Source organism: Magallana gigas, chromosome 3 (genome assembly GCF_963853765.1).
Source record: "Magallana gigas chromosome 3, xbMagGiga1.1, whole genome shotgun sequence".
NCBI lineage: Eukaryota > Metazoa > Mollusca > Bivalvia > Ostreida > Ostreidae > Magallana > Magallana gigas.
Window position 1 is genome coordinate 20,075,481 of NC_088855.1, and position 19,660 is coordinate 20,095,140.

A 19,660-nucleotide genomic window follows, 5' to 3' on the forward strand; every position below is an offset into this window, starting at 1 on the left:
ATAGTTTTTATCTTGATAATAACGTAAAATATAATTATGTAGTCTATTCGCAAACAAGAAAATACAGACTTTGAATTATAGGATGGCGTAATGATGTAACGCACCTGAAAATTTCAATGACTTTACATGCAAACAACCTATAATCAAAAGAAATGATTTCAAAAAACAAAACCGAACATGTAAATTATTTGTAATTAAGGCGATTTTCTTCGATCACCTCACACGATCCGATATAGGTATATAACGACATGCACTACACAGTGTTTATCCATACATGAACCATTTGTCGTTTGTGAGCAAGATTTCATAGCGAAAGGAGGAAGAAAATGAATTTTAAAGGTGAGTTATTGGGCAAAACTTTGGTTGATTTCCTGGCAAATGGTATATCATATTATAAGTTCACTCATACCGTTTCTGAATATAATTTTGTATTCATATCTACTTGTACGTAGATTGACTTTGCCTTCTCAGCTCTCTCTAACTTATGACTCTATTGCCTGTATGAATTGACATGTAGCTGCCTATACGTCATATAAATCGCTTACTATTAGTACTTGATTATGAATAATTAACATAGAAACATACTTTTACGCATTCGATTTTAATTTTATTGCTTTATATTTTTACCTCCGTAATTATTTTAGTGATCTCAACAAATTTATGTCCTCGCATAGAAGCTCTAGTTTCAATGGTTTCATCCTGCAAGTATGATTGAAAGGGAAACCAGAAATAAAATAGACAATTAAGAAAAACAAAACCGCGAGAATATATACTAGTAAGTTGTTAGAACTTGTGTTCAAACCCACTCTATGTTTATATATTCAAACAATAATTGCTTTCTTTGGTGATTCATGCGGGATATGAAGGTGGCTACATTACAGAAAAAATACCTAAGCGGGTTATGTAAAAAAAAAATTCAATGATCGCTATACCTTCAAAACCCGCATGAATCACCAAGAAAGCATCTTATAGTTTATATTCATTGATAGGACACAGACCACAATTATTTTCCCCTCTTATTCCTTTATACAACAATAAATCATAAAAAATTCCACCGGCTCAAATGATTTCAAATACAGCATACCTATAGAATGACACTAGTCCAACAACATATCCAAACTACAGGAAATTCAATCGAGAGGGGACTAAGATATTGGCCCTAAAATAACCCCTACCATGAAAAATTAACTTTCACTTTGGAATTCGTGTTAACATTGGCCTCTTTACACCCTTTCTATGGCGCCTATAAAGATAAGATTTTTAAATTTTTCCTGCCGGTATTTTTTTCAAACCTTCTTCTTTCCATCCATGCTATAAAAGGAACCGAATTCAACTACTGAGTATCCCTGGGAATTTTGGAAATAATACATACATTTTTAGAATGGAACTACTTGCGTGGTCAATTAGCACGGGTAAGTTAAATTAACTAAGTTAATTAAGTCAACTAAATTACTGTTAGTGTACATCAGTCCGTTGGATGTAAGAAACAGTCAAAAATCGTTTCCCATTGGAGTTTGAGTCTGACATCATCACGATTACTTCGTGCAGTCCGTCCGTAATTTTATCTTAGGTCACTGTAGGTTTCGATAAAAGGGGCGTATAAATTTTAGTCCTGTCAGTTTCAGTCGTTGTAGGTTTCGACCAATCTATAAACGGGGATTATCGATATCAGTCCTGTTAGTTTTCATAGAGCTTTGAATTAACTAAAGTTTTCGTAAGAATTAAAGGGAATCAGACTCGGTAGGTGTAAATATTGAAACAAGTAAATGCTTTCTTTGGGGATTTATTCGGGATATGAAGGTAGCGACATTGCAGAAAAAATATATAACCCGTATGTAATTTTTTTCTGCAATGATCGCTACCTTCATGACCCGCATGAATCATCAAAGAAAGCATTTTATTAATTATTATAACATCTGTCTTTTAACTAATTAATAAATTGATTATGAAAAGTTAGTAAAATTCACTAAATTACTGTTAATGAACATAAGTACGTTAGCTAAAAGAAACAGCCAAATCGTCTCCTGTGAGACTTTGAGGTTGACATCATCATTATTATTTCGTGCAGTCCGTGATTTTTCTTAGGTCGCTGTTGGCATCGACCAATCGATAAACAGGGCGTGTCAATTTTATTCCTGTCTATTTCTTGTCAGTTTCAGCCGTTGTAGATTTTGACCAATCGAGAAACGGCGCGTGTAGATTTCAGTCTAGCTGTTTCTATAGAGCTATGAATTAACTATAAGTTTCCGTGAGAAATAGAGGAAAACATACTTTGCAGATAAAATATGCTCTACCAAATCGACAATAACTTTTTTTTTTTTTTTTAGAAAAAAGGGCTGTAATGACAAGAAACTCGGTTCCTTGCATAAACACCATTTTAACAAGACATTGGACTTTCAGTAGGATGTAACGATCCATTTATTGCAAAAAAACAAGTTAAAATGACGCTCCGATTGTGTAGTCTTCGCTCAAAAGCCAGACAAATCATGTTGATTTCAAAGAGCCATGACCGAGTGGCCTACAATGAAATAGACAGGCCTACGTCAAATTGCCGCTTGACTCAACTACTTAAAGTCCAAGCTCTTGTTAAAATGGTTCTATGTTCGCTTGCTGGACATGGTTCCTTAAGGTCAAAATGACATCGAAATGTCGTGATTTTAAAAGCACTGCATTGAGTATATTGTTTCGATAATTTAAATATTTCAGACTGTAATTTCATTTTTAAGAACCCCATTTATCCCCCCCCACCTTGGAAAATTAAAAGATTTATTAACTAAAGGGTTTTCGGACAAATTCAAGCATGATGCAAGTATAATGACACTGTACAGATTTGCTCTCCTTTCAGTTTTGGTCGTCTGCTTTTGCATGTGCACCATTTTGGTTTCGATTGCACACGCCTTCACCTCTAGATCTGAGAATTGCGCATTTTATCCGGTTTCAACTGCCTGCAATGAAATCCAGAGAAGTGGGCATCTTCGCCGGCTCGTTCCCTTTTTTAACGATCGACGCTTGAGGGGAGACTATGTGAACCAGGCCTTAAGGGATGTGTATAATCAAAAGAAACGTTTTCTAACGAAGGAGTATCTGAATTAGTTTAATACTGCAGTGCAGTCCGAGAAATAAATAATTTATATATTTTTGCTATTCATTCATGCTTGTAGTCTTCAATGTTAATATATGACTGCCGTCATGAGAAAAGGGCCCTAAAGGTCAAACTTTCACAAACTTACTTTTTTGTTAATTTCGATTAGTTAACTCTTTCTGAATACAAGTATACAAAGATATTCATGATTTTGTGTGTTTTAAGCATTTTATGACAATTTGAGTCAGCGATGTTAACACGACTTTGACGTAGCTCGTCGAAAACGTCACAACGTCACGAACGTCAAATTTTGTTTTGTATTAATTTTTTTCTTCTATAGGCATACTTCCTTTCACATCGTCTTTAATTGTTTGAGGTAGAATTAATTAAAAATTTTCTATAATTCTAGACTTCTTACGATTTTAACAAAAGAGAGCAAAACATTTTGAATATCCAGATATAGGTAAAGTTCTGCAGCTAATCTAGATACACTTCAGATAAATCCACATGCAACCCCCCCTCCCGAAAATAAGATAAATAGATATTTAAAGAAAACAAATATCAACTTCTCCCTAACCTTTATATGCATCAAAGTTATTTAAGCTGCAGAGAGGCAAATTATCACACATGTAACAAACAAAGATAAAGATTGTCAAATTCGATGCCTATGTTTCCACAATTTTGGGACATACACGAGTTTCTTTTCAAAAGAGAAATATTTATTCTTTTTGATTAACCTTTTGCACGGAAATTTTATCGCATATTTACTGATATTACTTTTTAAGTATCTTTATAGTTCTGAAGCAAGTTTAAAATCAATTGCTGTTTTTGAAACTCGGAAGTTATAGGGTGTTCAATTATTTTCTCGATTTCTCTTCTATTTTATAATTCTTATGAAATTGCCGGTGAAAAAAAATCGGCTTTGACTGCCTCAATGTAAAGTTCCAACTACAAAAACTATTTCACTTCTTGGGGAAATACTGTAAACGTATTATATTTAGCGTGTACGATATTTAGCGGGAAATGGTTTTTCAACAAGTTAGCGTGGATTTGATTTAGCGCATTCTGGATGTATCTGCTTATATATTTTACATTTTGCGATGTACTTGATTTAGCGCCAAAACGCTAGATAGAATACACAGCCAAATTTAATACGTTTACAGAAGTAAGGACTGGCTTTAGCCAGACTGCTATTTTAAAAAAATACAAACCCTACTTTAATGGAGAGCGCATAATTATGATCTGTGCAGGCACGTAACGTAGGACCTAAAACTTCTGTGTTAACATTGTTTATTTCATTACAATTTTTAGACTTCATGTAGTCATTTAAACAATAAAATGCTTTCTTTGGTGATTCATTCGGGATATGAAGGTGGCGACGTTCCAGAAAAAATACATAATTTAACCTGCGTTATAGTGGGTTATGTAATGTTTTCCTGCAGTGATCGCTACCTTCATAACCCGCACGAATCATCAAAGGAAGCATTTTATTGTTATATTTACGCCTGTCTTTGAACCAATTAATAAATTTATTATGAAAAGTAAGTAAAATTCACTAAATTACTGTTAATGTACAGGAGTATGTTAGCTAAAAGAAACAGAAATCGTATCATGTGAAAATCTGAGTTTGACATCATCATGATTATTTCGTGCAGTCCGTAATTTTTCCTTGGTCGCTGTAGGATAGGACCAATCGATAAACAAGGCGTGTCGATTTCAGTCCTGTCAGTTGCAGTCGCTGTATAGATTTCTACCAATCGATAAACGGGGCGTGTAGACCAATCGAAATGACTATAAGTTTCCGTAAGAAGTAGAGGGAAACATACTTGGTATATACTAGTAGATGTAAATATATAAAAGTAACTAATTTTATCTGATAAAGATTTGATGGCAAGGGAAGAATTCTATCTGTTAACTTTGACTACATGTAGTTTGACTTCCTTTCCAGAACCAAGGGAACAACATTTAATATATATATATATATATATATATATATATATATATATATATATATATATATATATATATATATATATATATATATATCTCTGAAGAACGAAGAGATTCTAAGTTGTAAATTAACATAGATGCTCGGCACAATGCAGAAATTTTGAAAACAAACCGGAAGTAAGCCATGCAAGCAAGCCAGACGTGTATTATTTTTAATGAAGTCTTATTGTTAACCCTCGGATCATATATATTTTACATTGGAATGAGTAAAAAAAAAATAGCACACCGAAGTGAAAATAATATAAAATGTTTAAATGAGTTCTTTTTTTTAAATATCAGATTTATTGATATTTTAATTTTTCAGTAGCTTGTCCGACCGTGTATGGGCATTTTACACGCCTTATCCACCCATCTTCTTTACGGACTTGTATTTTTTTTCAAACACGTTAAATTGTTGGGCAACAAAATGACATTTTCAAAGTATAGTGGGTCTTCTCTCCACATATATTTGTTGATTAAAATCGGTTTAAATTCCATTTAACCCCATTTAGACTATGACAAAAAAAATGGAGCTTGAACCCACTCTATACAAGAAATGACATTGAAGTTATAAAAATGACACTATTTGGAGGTTTTGACACGCATGCGCCAGTTGAAATCAACCTATAACAGGTATTTAAAATATTTAAGGGTTACAAACCGATGTTACGTTAAATATACGCTGTTTTTAATTATTTAAGAAAAATTATCAGATTTAATGATATTTTAATTTTGCAGTATCTAATCATTCCTCATTTGGGCATTTTACATGCCTTATTCACCTATCTTCTTTCAATCCATATAATCGAAGAATCAACGCCTTTTCACCAAAGTACACGTATTTTCCTTCTTACAGACACAATACACAGAACGCATTCCCACAATTAAAATTGGAAAGCCACTGCGGATATCTCGAACCCCCGATTATTGAAGTCCCCCCCCCCCCTCCAAGTCCAAGTACGTACTGATGTTTACATGTAACTTATAAATATGAATTCTAATAAGTTGTCACATACATGTAACTGGACCTTTAAAGACTGGAATGGTCCTCTCTAGTCAGTACATGAAGATAACTGTATGTAACTATATAGTACACCCCACCCACATCCTCAAGTTCGCTCATGGATTTCATAAGGTTGAATCAAATTGTATAGTGAGAAAGATATTTTAATCACTTAAAAAGATCTCTTATCCATAATATGTATTTTTTTTTTTACAGAAACATGTAATTGACATTCCATAAGTAACAAATTATACATCTATATGGTAAACTTTGACAAGGAGATGTCAGAGATGTATAAATATATATAGAAACTGTTCATAGGCATATCTTACCGTAATATTGGGTTTTTGATACATCATAATATATGTAATACTGCATTTCTGTAAGTGCATTACTTGGTCAAGCTAACTTTTGATATCAGTCTCACTTTTCCATTATATATTTCTTTTGTAGAAGAAAAACTGAGCTCCAGAAACTGGTTGCTAAACTATATCATCATTGTACTAATGGTCAAGGTGTGACAATTGTAAAGATTAACATTTGCTTTTAGAAGCAAACTGTGCAGATCAATTCTACCATTTGTCAAACGTCCTCCAAAATATCTAATTCAAAAATGTTCATCTTCTTAAAAATTTATTAAAATCACAGATACAGAGCCAGTCTTCTGTGTTTACTTACAACATAAACAAATAATTATCAAATGCATTTAAAAGTGTAAATTCAAATACTCTGTGAATATACATAATGATTATCAAGAATATATAAAAGACACTTGTTTCAGAACATCACTACATTTGGCATCTATTTTGAGATCAGCTAGTTTGTCTGCCCGAGTTGGACCAATGTTTAAAAGAGTAATGGGTTTCTTCATTTCTGATGCCCGTAAAACAAATCGGTACCCGGAATATACCTACAAAGGAAATGAAAAGTTATTATTATATTATACACTTACAGCTAGTCTCTCAGGTAAATTACTGTAGTTTCCTTATTTTACATGTGTACTTATATGTAGTTCTGCATTCCATCACCCATTATCAACTGCAGGAATATAAAATCGTAAGCCCCAAACATTTGTTGTAAATTGGTATAGGCCTATAAAAAAAAATTGTGTGTTTAGGGTAACACTGATGAAAAAATTAGGTTATATATAGGTAGGTAGGGATTTTTTTTTATTTTATCATATTTTTTTCTGCATGAATCCTAAGAATGTTTGTTTGTGTCATATTTAAAAATGGATTTTTTAATAGAAATAATACAAAATTCCCAATCAGATAAAAACAGTAAAAAAAATAGTAGGATAGGGGCATTTTTGTAGGTTAGGTCTGGTTACCCTAAACACACAACTTTTTTTTTTAGGCCTTACTGTTTTCAACTGCTAGAAAAATAAAAATGGGATTTTTTAAGGGTTAGCTTTTAGTTGGATATTAATTCCCCGCATATAATTAGGAATTTAAAATAACTAATAAGTTCAGGTGATACTTGCAGGTAAACAAGAGATTCCAAAATTAAAGGGATCTAGACACGATTTGAGATGAAACTTTTATTTTTAATTTCTATTTATAAAATGGTTATCTTTATAGGCATTTTGAATGATTGACCAAAGTATGAGTGTTAGAATTTAAGTTACAAGCAAGATACAAAGAAAGAAGTCATTGTTATGTAAACAAAGCTGGAGTCTCATATTTGTTTACAAATAATGTAATTAGGGAAAGAAAGTTCAATTTCTTTGACTAAATAATTTGTGGCAAACAAGATAAACTAATTCAATGTGCTCATAAACTATTTTATCAACAACAAAAAGCAACATTACATTGAAACTTATACCAATATAGCACATCTGTAAACAATAACAGGACTCAAGCTTTGTTTACCAAACAAAAATTTTAACCTTTGTAGCTCGCTTGTATCTCAATATTTGACTTTCAAATTTTGGCAAAACATTAAGAACATTCATATTGGCCATGCATTCTAGACGTTAAAAATGGATAAATAAATTTTGAAAAATTTGGGCTCAAATCGTCGTGTCTAAGTCCCTTTAAATAAAGCATCTCAAAATATAAATTAAACAGGGAGTCTTTAACTAAAATTTACATTTCCTTTATTTGTCCTATTTTAGAATATGGTGATGTAGTATGGGATAATTCTACACAAGAACAGAGCAATCTTTTAGAAAGTGTACAAATAGAGGCTGGGCGCATCATTACAGGACTGAGGCGCACTTCCTCAAGACAAAACTTATATAATGAATTAGGGTGGGAAATGTTAAGCGATAGAAGGAAAAAACACAAAGTTACACTCATGTATAAAATACTTAATAATTATACACCCAAATATTTGTATGATATGGTTGAACAGTGTCTCTTGTATCACACAATTATTCATTATGTAATAATAACTCGTTTCACATTCCAATTACCAGAACTGTTGCATATTATAATAGTTTTTTACCCTCAACTTTTAAATTATGGAACACTTTGCCGAACAGTTTAAATCTGCAACAAGTATAGCCAAATTTAAGCAAGGCTTGCAAAACAATAACCCTGTAGATAAAATAAAATTTAAATTATACAACCATGGACAAAGAAATTTAAATATACTTCATTGCCAGTTAAGAAGTTTTTCAAGTAACCTTAATGCAGATTTGTATAATCATAATTTAGTTGAGTCACCCAAATGTTTAAGATGTGGGTACTCCTATGAAGATTCATTTCATTTTTACTTTCATTGTCAATTTTATAATACTCAGAGAAACTCTCTGTTTAGATACATGAGTGATCATGACATACCAAAAGATATTAATATTTTACTACATGGTTATGATTGCTTATCTCTAGCGGAAAATATATAGTTTTTTGACCAAGTTCATCAATTTATAAAAAACATCAAAAGATTTTAAATGTAAATTAACAATGCGTAACACTGTGCTAAATGTACTTTACATATACTTATTACTGAGCCTATTATACTATAACTAGTACCATATATGTGTATATATATATCTCTATTTTCTCTTTTGTTCTTTTGTCTAACATTATATTGTTATTTATCTAAATCCTTTATTACTATATTTTTAAGAAGTTAGTAAATGTCCATGTAAATCTTTGGAAAGTATATACTATTAGTATTATAAATATTTATACCTTGATCTCAGATGGAGAGAACTAATATATGCTAGTATTGCCTGCTGTTCAATCCAGATTCATTTATATACTTATATGTATATTTTTGAATAAAATATTTCTTAAAATAAATTAAAGCATCTCAAAATTAATATCAAATTTCCTTTATGTTTTGAACACTTACCTCTAATGAGGAGCCAACAACTAACACTTGGTCGCATTCTTGCACTTTTTGGAAAACAAATTCAACTGTAGACTTTGGAACATTATCTCCAAAAAAGATAATCTCTGGTTTCAGGGGCCCTGAGCATTTTGGACAATGTGGAGTCTGGCGAGGGAGAAAGAAAAAATCATCATTTGGTTATGTACACATTGAACCTGCAATGATCATATAAATTGTTATGTATGTGGTGAATATATTACAACTTCTTATTTGTACCTAGCTGCAATTATGTAACACCCCCCCTTTTTTTTTTGAAGGGAAAAAATCAGATAAAAAAATCACAGAAGACCTACATTACTGCAGCTAATGGTTACCAAATACTGGTCATATCCTGTGATTTCCTTTAAAAATAGCAATATATAGAAAAGTTGCTAGTCATGCATGGTTCGTCTTGGTAAGCCAAGGGTTTTTGGTTCTCAGCTTCACATTAACAGTTTATGGTGAGAGAAGTGAACTGAAAACCCTTGTCTATATAAGTGAGATGATTATTAATAAGTACATGTATAAAAATAAATTACTGAAATCTAAATTTTAAAAGTCAACTTAATTTAGGGATTGCTCACCTGAAATCCCTCTATTTCTTCCTGAGATAACTGAATGTCCCCATCAGGAGCTAACACATTTGAAAAGGCCCTCCATGATGGATTGAGATTTTCTATCACAATTTGTAGATCATGTCTGGTTGTTTTATAATCACACCTCAAACAGGCAACTCTATGTGTACTCCCGTGAAGCTCCGTCACCTTTGAGCTTCCAGCTTTAAAATGTAATGCATCAACATTCTGAGTCACTAACCAACAAACTTTACCAAAATCTTCAAGTTTCTTGAGAAAAGAGTGAGAAATATTTGGTTGAACAGAGGAAAACCTTGGCCATCCAATGAAATTTCTTGCCCAGTATCTCTGTCTGATTCTGTCACTTTTCACAAAGTCCTGGTAAATGACAGGCCTGCTTTTGCTCGTGGCATAGAGTCCTACTCCCTGAGATCTATAGTCTGGGATTCCACTTTCTGTTGAAATGCCTGCACCTGTAAGAACTAAAATATTTCTCCCTCTGTCCACAAACTCGCAGAATCCTTCGATTTGAGCACGCGATACACCTCTGGCCGTAGGAACAAATTTATGAGTGGAAGTTGAACATCTTCTGATCACCGAAAATATAATAGTTCTGCCCGTAACATGGACATTTACCATGATTAAAATCTGACAGCAGCTACAGCTGAAAAAAAAATTGACAGTTATGAAATGTGATTTGTAGTCCGAACCCGATTCTTATAAATGGTATTGTCTTGCTCTCATTTGTTCTATAATCATTGATATTTAATGATAAAAAATTAAAGTAAGTCAATTTTAAAAAATGAAACTGATAAAAATTATCTTGAACTTTATTCAGCATTTCACGCCATGCTTACAATTAGCAATCGGGATTGATATTCCAACCAGCATTTGCAATTTCTACTTTCTTTTTCACTTTGATGGATTTGATTCACAATTTCACATGCTTTCAAGAATAACTCCTTCTGTCTACAGTATTTTGCAACCAAGAATCGCATCCCACTTAAGATTAAGAGGTAATTCATAGTACACAACTGTATCTTTTAAAAGTTTATGTAGAATTGTGGAGACTAAAATTTTTGACAGACTTCTCTTCAGAATGATTAATGGTCCTTAGCGACCATTTTTAACATAACAGCTGTCTTCAAATTACTTTTTTTGAATATTTTTGAGTATTGACATACATTTTGTAAACTATTGAATACTGTGCAAACTTGAATATGCGTATCTAATATCTTTCAGGCATATTATCCTCAATTCACCAAAAGAAAACCTTTTGTACCAGTGAGTGTTCCGATATGGACTTGAAATCTGTGGTGAAGAAATTACAACAGTTTGCAGACCCTAGTTTAGCTGAATCCTGGGATAATGTTGGTCTTCTGGTGGAACCAACCCCTCCACATGAGGTATATCCTATGTCTGGTTGTCTTGGCATTTATCTAACAATTTAATGAATGAAATATATGGAAGTTTAATCAGGAACTGTTTACGCTATTGACTAACTAAGAGACTTGCAACAGTTCTGAAATATATATATATCTTGAATAATGACTGGGTATACAAGGTATACTTGAGTTCTGGACATCTTAACAAAAAATAAGAGTAAGTGTACTTATAAAATTTGTAACCTCCCCACCCACCCAAAAAATAAAAAATAAGTTCTTATTAAAGAAAAGAAAAACTCTGACATATTTCTTTCTGAAGAAAAGTAGAATTTTTATCGCAGAGTTATTTACTCAGGCCGCCTCTCCCAAGTAAAGAGCATAAAAGAATGAACTTTTTTCTCATTAAAGGTAAAAAAGGTGATGTTGACAAATGATCTGACAGAGGCTGTATATAGGGAGGCATGTGACTGGAATGCAAACCTTATTATTTCCTACCATCCACCTATCTTTGCCCCTATGAAGAAGCTTGTGCAAAGTAACTGGAAGGACAGGATCATAACAGGTTGTATAGAGAACAGGATCGCTATTTATTCTCCGCATACCAGCTATGATGCCCTGGCTGGTGGAGTAAATGACTGGCTACTACAAGCTTTTGGTGAGTTTTCCTGGTTGATATGAGTACATTGTATTTTATTTAGGATATCTCATGACTAGTACTGTCAAATGTTTGGAAATTGATTCAGAATTAGAGAAACATTCAATTATTATTGCATGAAACTATTGACAAAGGCATTATTGTCATGTGATTTTCTTTATACATGATACATATCAAACAATTAATGGAAATAGAATAATTACGGTAAATTATGTATTAAATTTTGTTGTATCATTTTCATCTTTGCAATGTGACAGAGGAATCATTTCCATATGATTAGTCTCTGCAATATAGCCCAAAGTTTTTTTCCCCACTTTATTATATATAGGCAAGCAGAGGATGAAAATTCTGTGGCTTGTGGAGATGACATATATATTTTTGGCATACAACTTAAGAATCTTTTTTGGAATGTGGTTGGTGTTTCTGATTACAGATATAAGCAGTTCAAAACCAGTTACCCAGTCAGTGACATCTGCAGGCCCCTACAACAAAAAGCTACAACTCACTATTTCCAGCACTGACAGGGAATCAATACTTAAATGTGTTAGTGGGATAGAAAACACCTTCACAACTGTAAATGAATTGTAAGTTGCATAAATCGTTGGAACTCAAATGTTTTTCCCATCCAAATAACAGAGCTAAAAAATTTAAAAAGGGTTGATTATTTCCTGTTTTCACTCTTTATCGGAATTTGTTTATATTATATTATTAATCTACCCATATACCATAAATCAAATTTTATTCCCATGGGAATAATTTACGCGAGGTTCACAAGAGCCTTGTTATCATAAATATAATATAAACCTGGCATGTAATGTCTCTGGCATATTAATCTCTGATCTACATCTTAATAGTGAAAACTATATCTCTGGCATACTGTGGAATCTTTAGATTTCATGTTGGCTCAATTTTTTGTGGAATTCGTGGCTACCACTCATCCACGAAAAATACACTCCCCCGAACTAATAAACTAGGGCTATAAAGTCATAATCCTTTTGTATCACAGTATGTATACGAAAATACATGAAATAACGTCCCCTCTAACCTATAAAATTTAAGCAATCCACGAAAATTGCCCCCCACGAATTTTAATGATTCCACAGTATTAGTCTCTAGATAATTAATCTTCATCTTGATCACAAAATTAGCTGCAGCTAACTACATGTATTTCATCATTCATTTGGTAAATCATGAAATCAAGTAATTGTGAATAAAACTTGTTTTATAGCAGCTCATTTTATGAATTAATACTTAATTCATAGACAAACTTCAGGATAACTATTCAAATTTACACGCATGATGAAAACAACCTAATTCTATTTTTGACATTGCACAAGTACAAACTCTTTTGATATGTATTGTATGAATCAGTATTTACATGAATATTTACAGATATTCCTTTCTTTCCAGAAATAAGGAATTTTGCGAGATTAACATACTATGTGGCAGTGGAACTATACCTGCCATATTGGAGAGCACACAGTGCTTCTGTGACAAAATTCAAAGCACAGCGTTATTTGATATACAAAAAGTAAGAACTGCATGTAGTAAAAGATATGGCTAACTGTTATTAAGATTATTTGTTTGCTGCGTGTACATATATATCTTGCAAAGTTAAAGTCAGTGTATCCAATTTTATTGCCACTCATATAATACAGACATTTTCATAACTATCAAATTAAAAATGATTTTGGTTAAAGTTTGCCTTCTGATGAGATTTTCAAATTTCAAGTCACTGAAACAACATGTTGTATGAGAGTGTAATGAGGAAATAAAAACTTTAAATTTAAATGTATCTCCAAAAATATGGATATGCCATACCAAGGAAGAAAGATAAAAGTCCTAAATGTTGTTTCTTTGTTTTAACGTATCTGGAATTCTTGTATACTGGTATCTTTTAAATTTCTCTGTCCCACTGAATGTGTAATAATGAGGTACGTTTACTGTTTCTAATTGTTATCATATTTTTGAAGGTGCACATGTGACAATTTCATTTTATAATTCCTATGAATATATATTTAAATATAAAATTTCCATGAATTTTAGGTTCTGATGAAATAATGAAAATTCTGAATTTCTTAAATTATAAAACACAAGTCACTATGTACAAACAATTTTAAAAATCCATGAATATCATTCTATGAATGAAAATATTACATTTTTATGACGCATGTAAAATTGTATATAAACTATATAATTTATATAATTTGTAGATACCTAAATCTGGATATGGGATGGGCAGAATTGGGAAGTTGACATCACCTATCTCTGTCAGTGAAGCTGTGGAGAGGGTAAAGAAGCATCTTGGACTAGCACATATAAGGCTTGCTAAAGGTAAACATAAGGCTTGCATAAGGTAAATATAAGGTTTATTCAAGGTAAATGTGAGGCTTGTTCAAGGCTTGGTCAAGGCAGTCTGATAATAAGGGGGATGGTTTTAGTCAGACTGTGCATAAGGTGACAATGGGAAACCACTCACTGTAATACTATTGTTGCAAATACAGTGTATCAAAAAAATCAAGTGAATTTCATTTAAGGTCAGACGACACGTTCCTCGAGCATCTTTTTTGTATCTCCTCGTAATAAAGAGTTCCAATAAAAATAATTATTTTTATAATGATTTTTAAAATGATAAAAATTTACTTGTATATGGATATATGCCTAGATGGCCGAGTGGTTAGAGCCGTGGCCGCTCTCTGCCAGGAGCGTAGGTTCTAGAGTTGCGAGTTCAAAGCCCGGCCCAACATAGTGAATTTCACTGTGCTGTATTATTTGTTTATTTTTATATCAGCAATTCAAATGTATTTTCAAGAAGATTATATGGGAAATTGCATTCTCTAGTGTTTTGCAGAAATGCCTGGTAAGGTATCCTAATTTTTTGCAAGAAAGCTTGTCAGAGTAGTAGTAAACCATTAACAAATTCCTGGAAAATGTTATTTAAAATTGAGGAACATGTTGTCTGACCTTAATGATTTTTCACTTTTCGCCTCCACAAGTGAAAAAACAATTTCCTGTGTCCCTATACATTTAATGCAAGTCCTCTTAAAAACACTGACCCTAGCTCTTTTACTTTGGTTGATGATATATATTTATGATAGCATGCAGAAATGTACATCAATTGAAATATATACAAATGGAAAGTGCTTCCTCTGGAAAAGTTTCTTGATCGATCATCTGCCTGTTTTACAAACTTAAGATTCTTTTGTAATAATGTCAGGATTTATTTTGAAAAAATGTTTATTTTGTTTTCCCACAATATCAGGAATAGGCTGCGATAGCATCTCATCAGTGGCAGTCTGTGCTGGATCCGGTGGGGGGCTGTTGAAGAACCTGAACGTTTCTTTGTACGTCACCGGAGAAATGAGTCACCACGACGTCCTACATGCTGCCCAGTCAGGTGTGTCTGTCATTTTGTGTGACCATAGCAACACAGAGAGGGGATTTCTCAAAGTGCTGCAAGAATCACTGACTAAAGTCTTCCAGAATCAAGTTGACATTCAAGTTTCAAAGTCTGATAAAGACCCCTTAGATGTAGTGTGACACCTATTATATCCAGTGATTGCAGAATAAATATTAAACAAAGTAATTGCACAATTTTATTTTATTAATCTTTACAATTCAAAATATGAGATCATATTTTATTAACTTTGTACTATTGACTGCATGTGCTCGTACATTATGCAATAGATGTACAGCAAATAAAAGCAAATTCTAGGTATACTAGTACATATGAAATTTTAATAGATTTTACATAAACTAAAGCCATAGATAATTTAAAAAAAGCAATTTCACACAAACATATAAGCCATATGTAGTTTTAGGTCCAAACTGGCCTCAGAACTGGCATCGTTTATCATATAGTGCAGCATGAGGCATATATCCAAAATTCATGCGTTTTAATAAATGATTTTAAATGGGAAACATCAAACATATGGATGAGGTGTGTTTAAAAATTCTTTTCTTCAATGTAAGGTACATATTCGTAAAAATGTATATATGCCATATGCTTGTAATGTATATCATAACCATGATAAAAGCTTGACTAGAAGGAAAAAAAAAACAACTGACATTTTTTAGATGCCATGAAATTAAAACATTCCCCAGGGTTTTCTTGAAATATACTATATTAAATAATAAAATAAGAGTTTGTGAAGCAAAAATTGTACATGTATATGTATGTATGTTGCATATCTTCACAAAAATAGGTAAACTAAATGTGAACTTATATTTCATAAAAGATGAAAGTATACATAAAAAAGTTTAAAAAATTATGATAATTTACATAATATTTTGTTCAGACCATCAATCTTATTTACAAACATAATTTGTTTACTTTAAAATAAATTGCATATGATTGTAATTATAATTTAATAATCAATATAGCTAAAAATAATACTAATCAACACAACCATGATGAGCTGAAAATCTTTCAAGATTACAAATGGTTGATTGTAATATTTATGCATACATTAGGAAGTATTTTAGATCGGGTCATTTTAATGAGACCATGGACTTTGAGTAGTTCAACAGCCATTTAATGTATGCCTGTTCATTTCAGTGTCAGTGATTCAGATTTTAAAACAGAAATCAACAACATTTGTCCACTCTAAACTATTCCTACGACACCAGTGGATATTTCACTTAGGGCTAGAGCAATTCCAACTACCGATACTGATGATCCTGAACTGAACTTGATAGTTACGTCAAACCATTAAAGTCCATGATCTTGTTAAAATGACAATAACAATATGAACATTACTACCATTTAGGTTAAAACTTAAGAAAAATATCACTCTTTTCAAATAAATTAACCGTTTTTCACTGATTGTGCAAAAGAATAAAGCAGAATCCATGTATCCTAATAAAACTGATACATAGGAAATAAAGCACATCATAAAATGCTTTTATTGACCACATCAACTAAACAATGCGTAAAAATTCCTTAAAATTGAAGTGATGTATCCAGCCAATCGAAACGAAAAACGTGGCAGCTAGTGCAGACATGAAATTCATCATCGGACCATGTGATGGTCTTCAGTTTATGTTCCTCGTCGTGTATTCCCTCAACAGAATAAGAGCAATGGTAGCCCTCTTTATTCAGATCACATGTTAAACAGTTGGCAAGCACGTCCATAACAACATTGGGCAGCCCCTTGATATTTTCACAGGGAATATGGAGATGGTATTTGCCAAAGCATGATTCGAAAGACTTGTATGTTCGAAACTTTCTGTAGAATTGCTTGTACACTTGTTTAGAAAACTGCAGATCTCCTGGGATTGGTTGATTCTTAGTGGTGGCGACTCTCACCACTGAAATTATGGCACCACTTTCTACCACCTGCTCTCTGGCGAGGTCTATTAATTTCTGTTTAACAGCACTATAATCCTCGATTTTATCTCGGATATTTTGCCTCACGACATACTCGGCAAACAGTGGGGGCGAATTCTTCATGGCATCAATTAAAGGTGCAATTCCATAGAACATTGCCTCCTTTAGTACTTCTTCAGCAAGTGCAACTGGTGGTAGGTCCTGATCATTTCTCAAGAAATTTAAAATGTGGTTAAAATGAGTACCATCCCTATCAATGAAGTAGTTGCCATCACTGTCTTTGTCAATGACATGTCGTCCACTAAACATCACAGCCAACATAGAATCAGGATACTTCAGCAGTGTTGAGAGTCGAGTGGCAAAGATCCTTCCACCTACATTTAAGGTGATGACGGATGGAAACTGCAATTATAACAGATGTTTTGAAAATTATCAGCATTTTCAAATATTCATATTAACTGATGAAAAAAAATTGCATTAGGCTACATGCAGTAGATTTGCATAGTTTTCATAAGCAAAATCACAACATCCTTTAGTACAAATCTCGATGCATAGCAATGCTGGTACAGCACTGTACATTGTATATAAATCAAGCTGGACAATAAATATATTTGTCGATGGAAAATGTATTTATAGCACGCATAATCAAGTAATCCGGAAAAAATTTTTAAAATAGCATTTACTCACTGAATTATTATTGTCGGTCATACGGTAAGGATCCATGTCTAATCCTTATATTTTGATTAGTTTCAAGATTAATACTACATTTCCTATATTTTGCTTACAATTTCATCAATCTTGATTTTTGTATTTAGAATTAACGGAATCCCAATCCCGACGAGAAATATGTTTACGTGGAAATACATGTACATTGTCATTATGCACTCGTATATATATGAAACAGGTCTTATAAAATTATTGTAAGGCATGCAATTGAAATGTTTAAAGATATTAACAACAACAGAGAATCATAAATTTCGATGCAAGTCATTGAAGAAAAAAACATGTCTTTTTGAATTACTTTTTTATAATCGGCATGTAGGCCCTATACGTATGCCGTCATTTATATTTATTTCAATGTTTCTAAAGTTTGGTCTCAGCCATGATATTGTAAATGTACCTATAGAACATGTGAGCTCTGTAATAGCATGATTAGATATAGAACCAAACCCAGCGGGGTTTTTTTTTCGTGTGAGTGTGGGTTTTTTTCTTCTTTAATTTTTGTGTGTGTGTCTATGTAAAATCAAATATCTTGGAACAAAAAATCAAAGGAATTGAAAAACAAAACACACGCACCACTGATTTTAACACTGATCAAGAAAATACATATAAAAAAATTCTTTTAAAAACAAAGTTTTTAAATTAGGTTTTTAAAGACTATAGCTGCAGTACTTCTAAATCAATTTCAAACCTCGTATTTATCTACGTGTATAATACGGGAATAAAAGTTGCGTAATTTATGGTTACCATATGATGCAAACATATTTATTACCTGTTTTAAACTTCAAAGTTCTTTGGCCGTCCTATTTATCCAAACTGTGCTCTGAAAAAAATTACAGTATTGCTTCTTTCATTTCAGTTTACAGGGAATGAATCTCTGCATCTTGATTGTATAATGGAGGTTCCTAATCCGTGCTATGTGGATCCAACGAAACGACCTAGCTTTCGACTTGAGAATTTACACGTATTTTTGAACTTTTCAAAACTGTTTTAGATACAATTTTTAGCCTTTTAAACATGAACTTTAATTCAAATAGCTATATAGTTTAATATTTTACTTCACTGAACATCATTAATGTGTTCATTATATACGGTTGCTGCTTACATGTACTTTGCATGCGTACATTATTTGATCGAACGAAACTACGACTACATTGATTCTAGTAGCACTAACGCTACGGACTTACACGGACTGACCTCAGTACAAAATTTACAACATGACATCTTGTAAATTTTGTATTTACACCCACCTCGTAAATTCAAAAGTTACCTACAACATGACATATTGATAGTAGGATGTATAGCTACCATGGCAAATTTGACATATAAAGGGAAAATTGGCTGTTTCTTCTCTTTGAAGTTTCTATTGACAATAATGATGATTTATTTAAATAATAAAATGCTTTCTTTGGTGATTCATGCGGGATATGAAGGTGACGACATTGCAAAAATAATACATAACCCGCGTCAGCAAAATATGTAAAAAAAAAAATGCTGCAATGATCGCTACCTTCATAACCCGCATGAATCATCAATGAAAGCATGTTTGTTTTGTTTTAAATTGCATCCTTGTTTTTACAAATTAATAAATGAATTGTAAA

The 19,660-nt window shown here is 32.4% G+C and overlaps 3 protein-coding genes and 1 long non-coding RNA gene across 5 annotated transcripts; 2 read left to right on the forward strand and 2 right to left on the reverse strand.

Moving 5' to 3' along the window:
- The first annotated feature begins 227 nt into the window (after positions 1–227).
- On the forward strand, positions 228–3,140 carry LOC136273346 (uncharacterized). The gene is made up of 2 exons (XR_010711534.1): positions 228–339; positions 2,846–3,140. It is a non-coding gene; the product is annotated as an uncharacterized lncRNA (long non-coding RNA).
- Positions 3,141–6,694: 3,554 nt separating this feature from the next.
- LOC105335580 (NAD-dependent protein lipoamidase sirtuin-4, mitochondrial) lies at positions 6,695–10,666 on the reverse strand. The gene is made up of 3 exons (XM_011439535.4): positions 9,980–10,666; positions 9,378–9,521; positions 6,695–6,984 (listed from the first exon to the last, which is right to left on the reverse strand). Exons 1-3 carry the CDS (start codon positions 10,607–10,609, stop codon positions 6,826–6,828), a joined length of 933 nt encoding a protein of 310 aa, XP_011437837.3. The 5' UTR covers positions 10,610–10,666; the 3' UTR covers positions 6,695–6,825.
- Positions 10,667–10,830: 164 nt separating this feature from the next.
- On the forward strand, positions 10,831–15,596 carry LOC105335581 (NIF3-like protein 1). Of its 2 annotated transcripts, none has more exons than XM_066078813.1 (7): positions 10,831–10,986; positions 11,213–11,376; positions 11,764–12,010; positions 12,444–12,594; positions 13,421–13,541; positions 14,224–14,344; positions 15,273–15,596. In XM_066078813.1, the coding sequence occupies exons 1-7, from the start codon at positions 10,914–10,916 to the stop codon at positions 15,548–15,550; spliced, it is 1,155 nt and encodes a 384-aa protein (XP_065934885.1). In that variant the 5' UTR covers positions 10,831–10,913; the 3' UTR covers positions 15,551–15,596. The 2 variants fall into 2 exon arrangements, with proteins under 2 accessions (XP_065934885.1, XP_065934886.1); XM_066078814.1 differs by having other exon boundaries at positions 10,854–10,986; positions 11,239–11,376.
- On the reverse strand, positions 15,589–18,172 carry LOC105335582 (BTB/POZ domain-containing protein KCTD7). Its single transcript, XM_011439537.4, has 2 exons — positions 18,027–18,172; positions 15,589–17,741 (listed from the first exon to the last, which is right to left on the reverse strand). The coding sequence occupies exons 1-2, from the start codon at positions 18,060–18,062 to the stop codon at positions 16,953–16,955; spliced, it is 825 nt and encodes a 274-aa protein (XP_011437839.2). The 5' UTR covers positions 18,063–18,172; the 3' UTR covers positions 15,589–16,952.
- Positions 18,173–19,660: the final 1,488 nt, after the last annotated feature.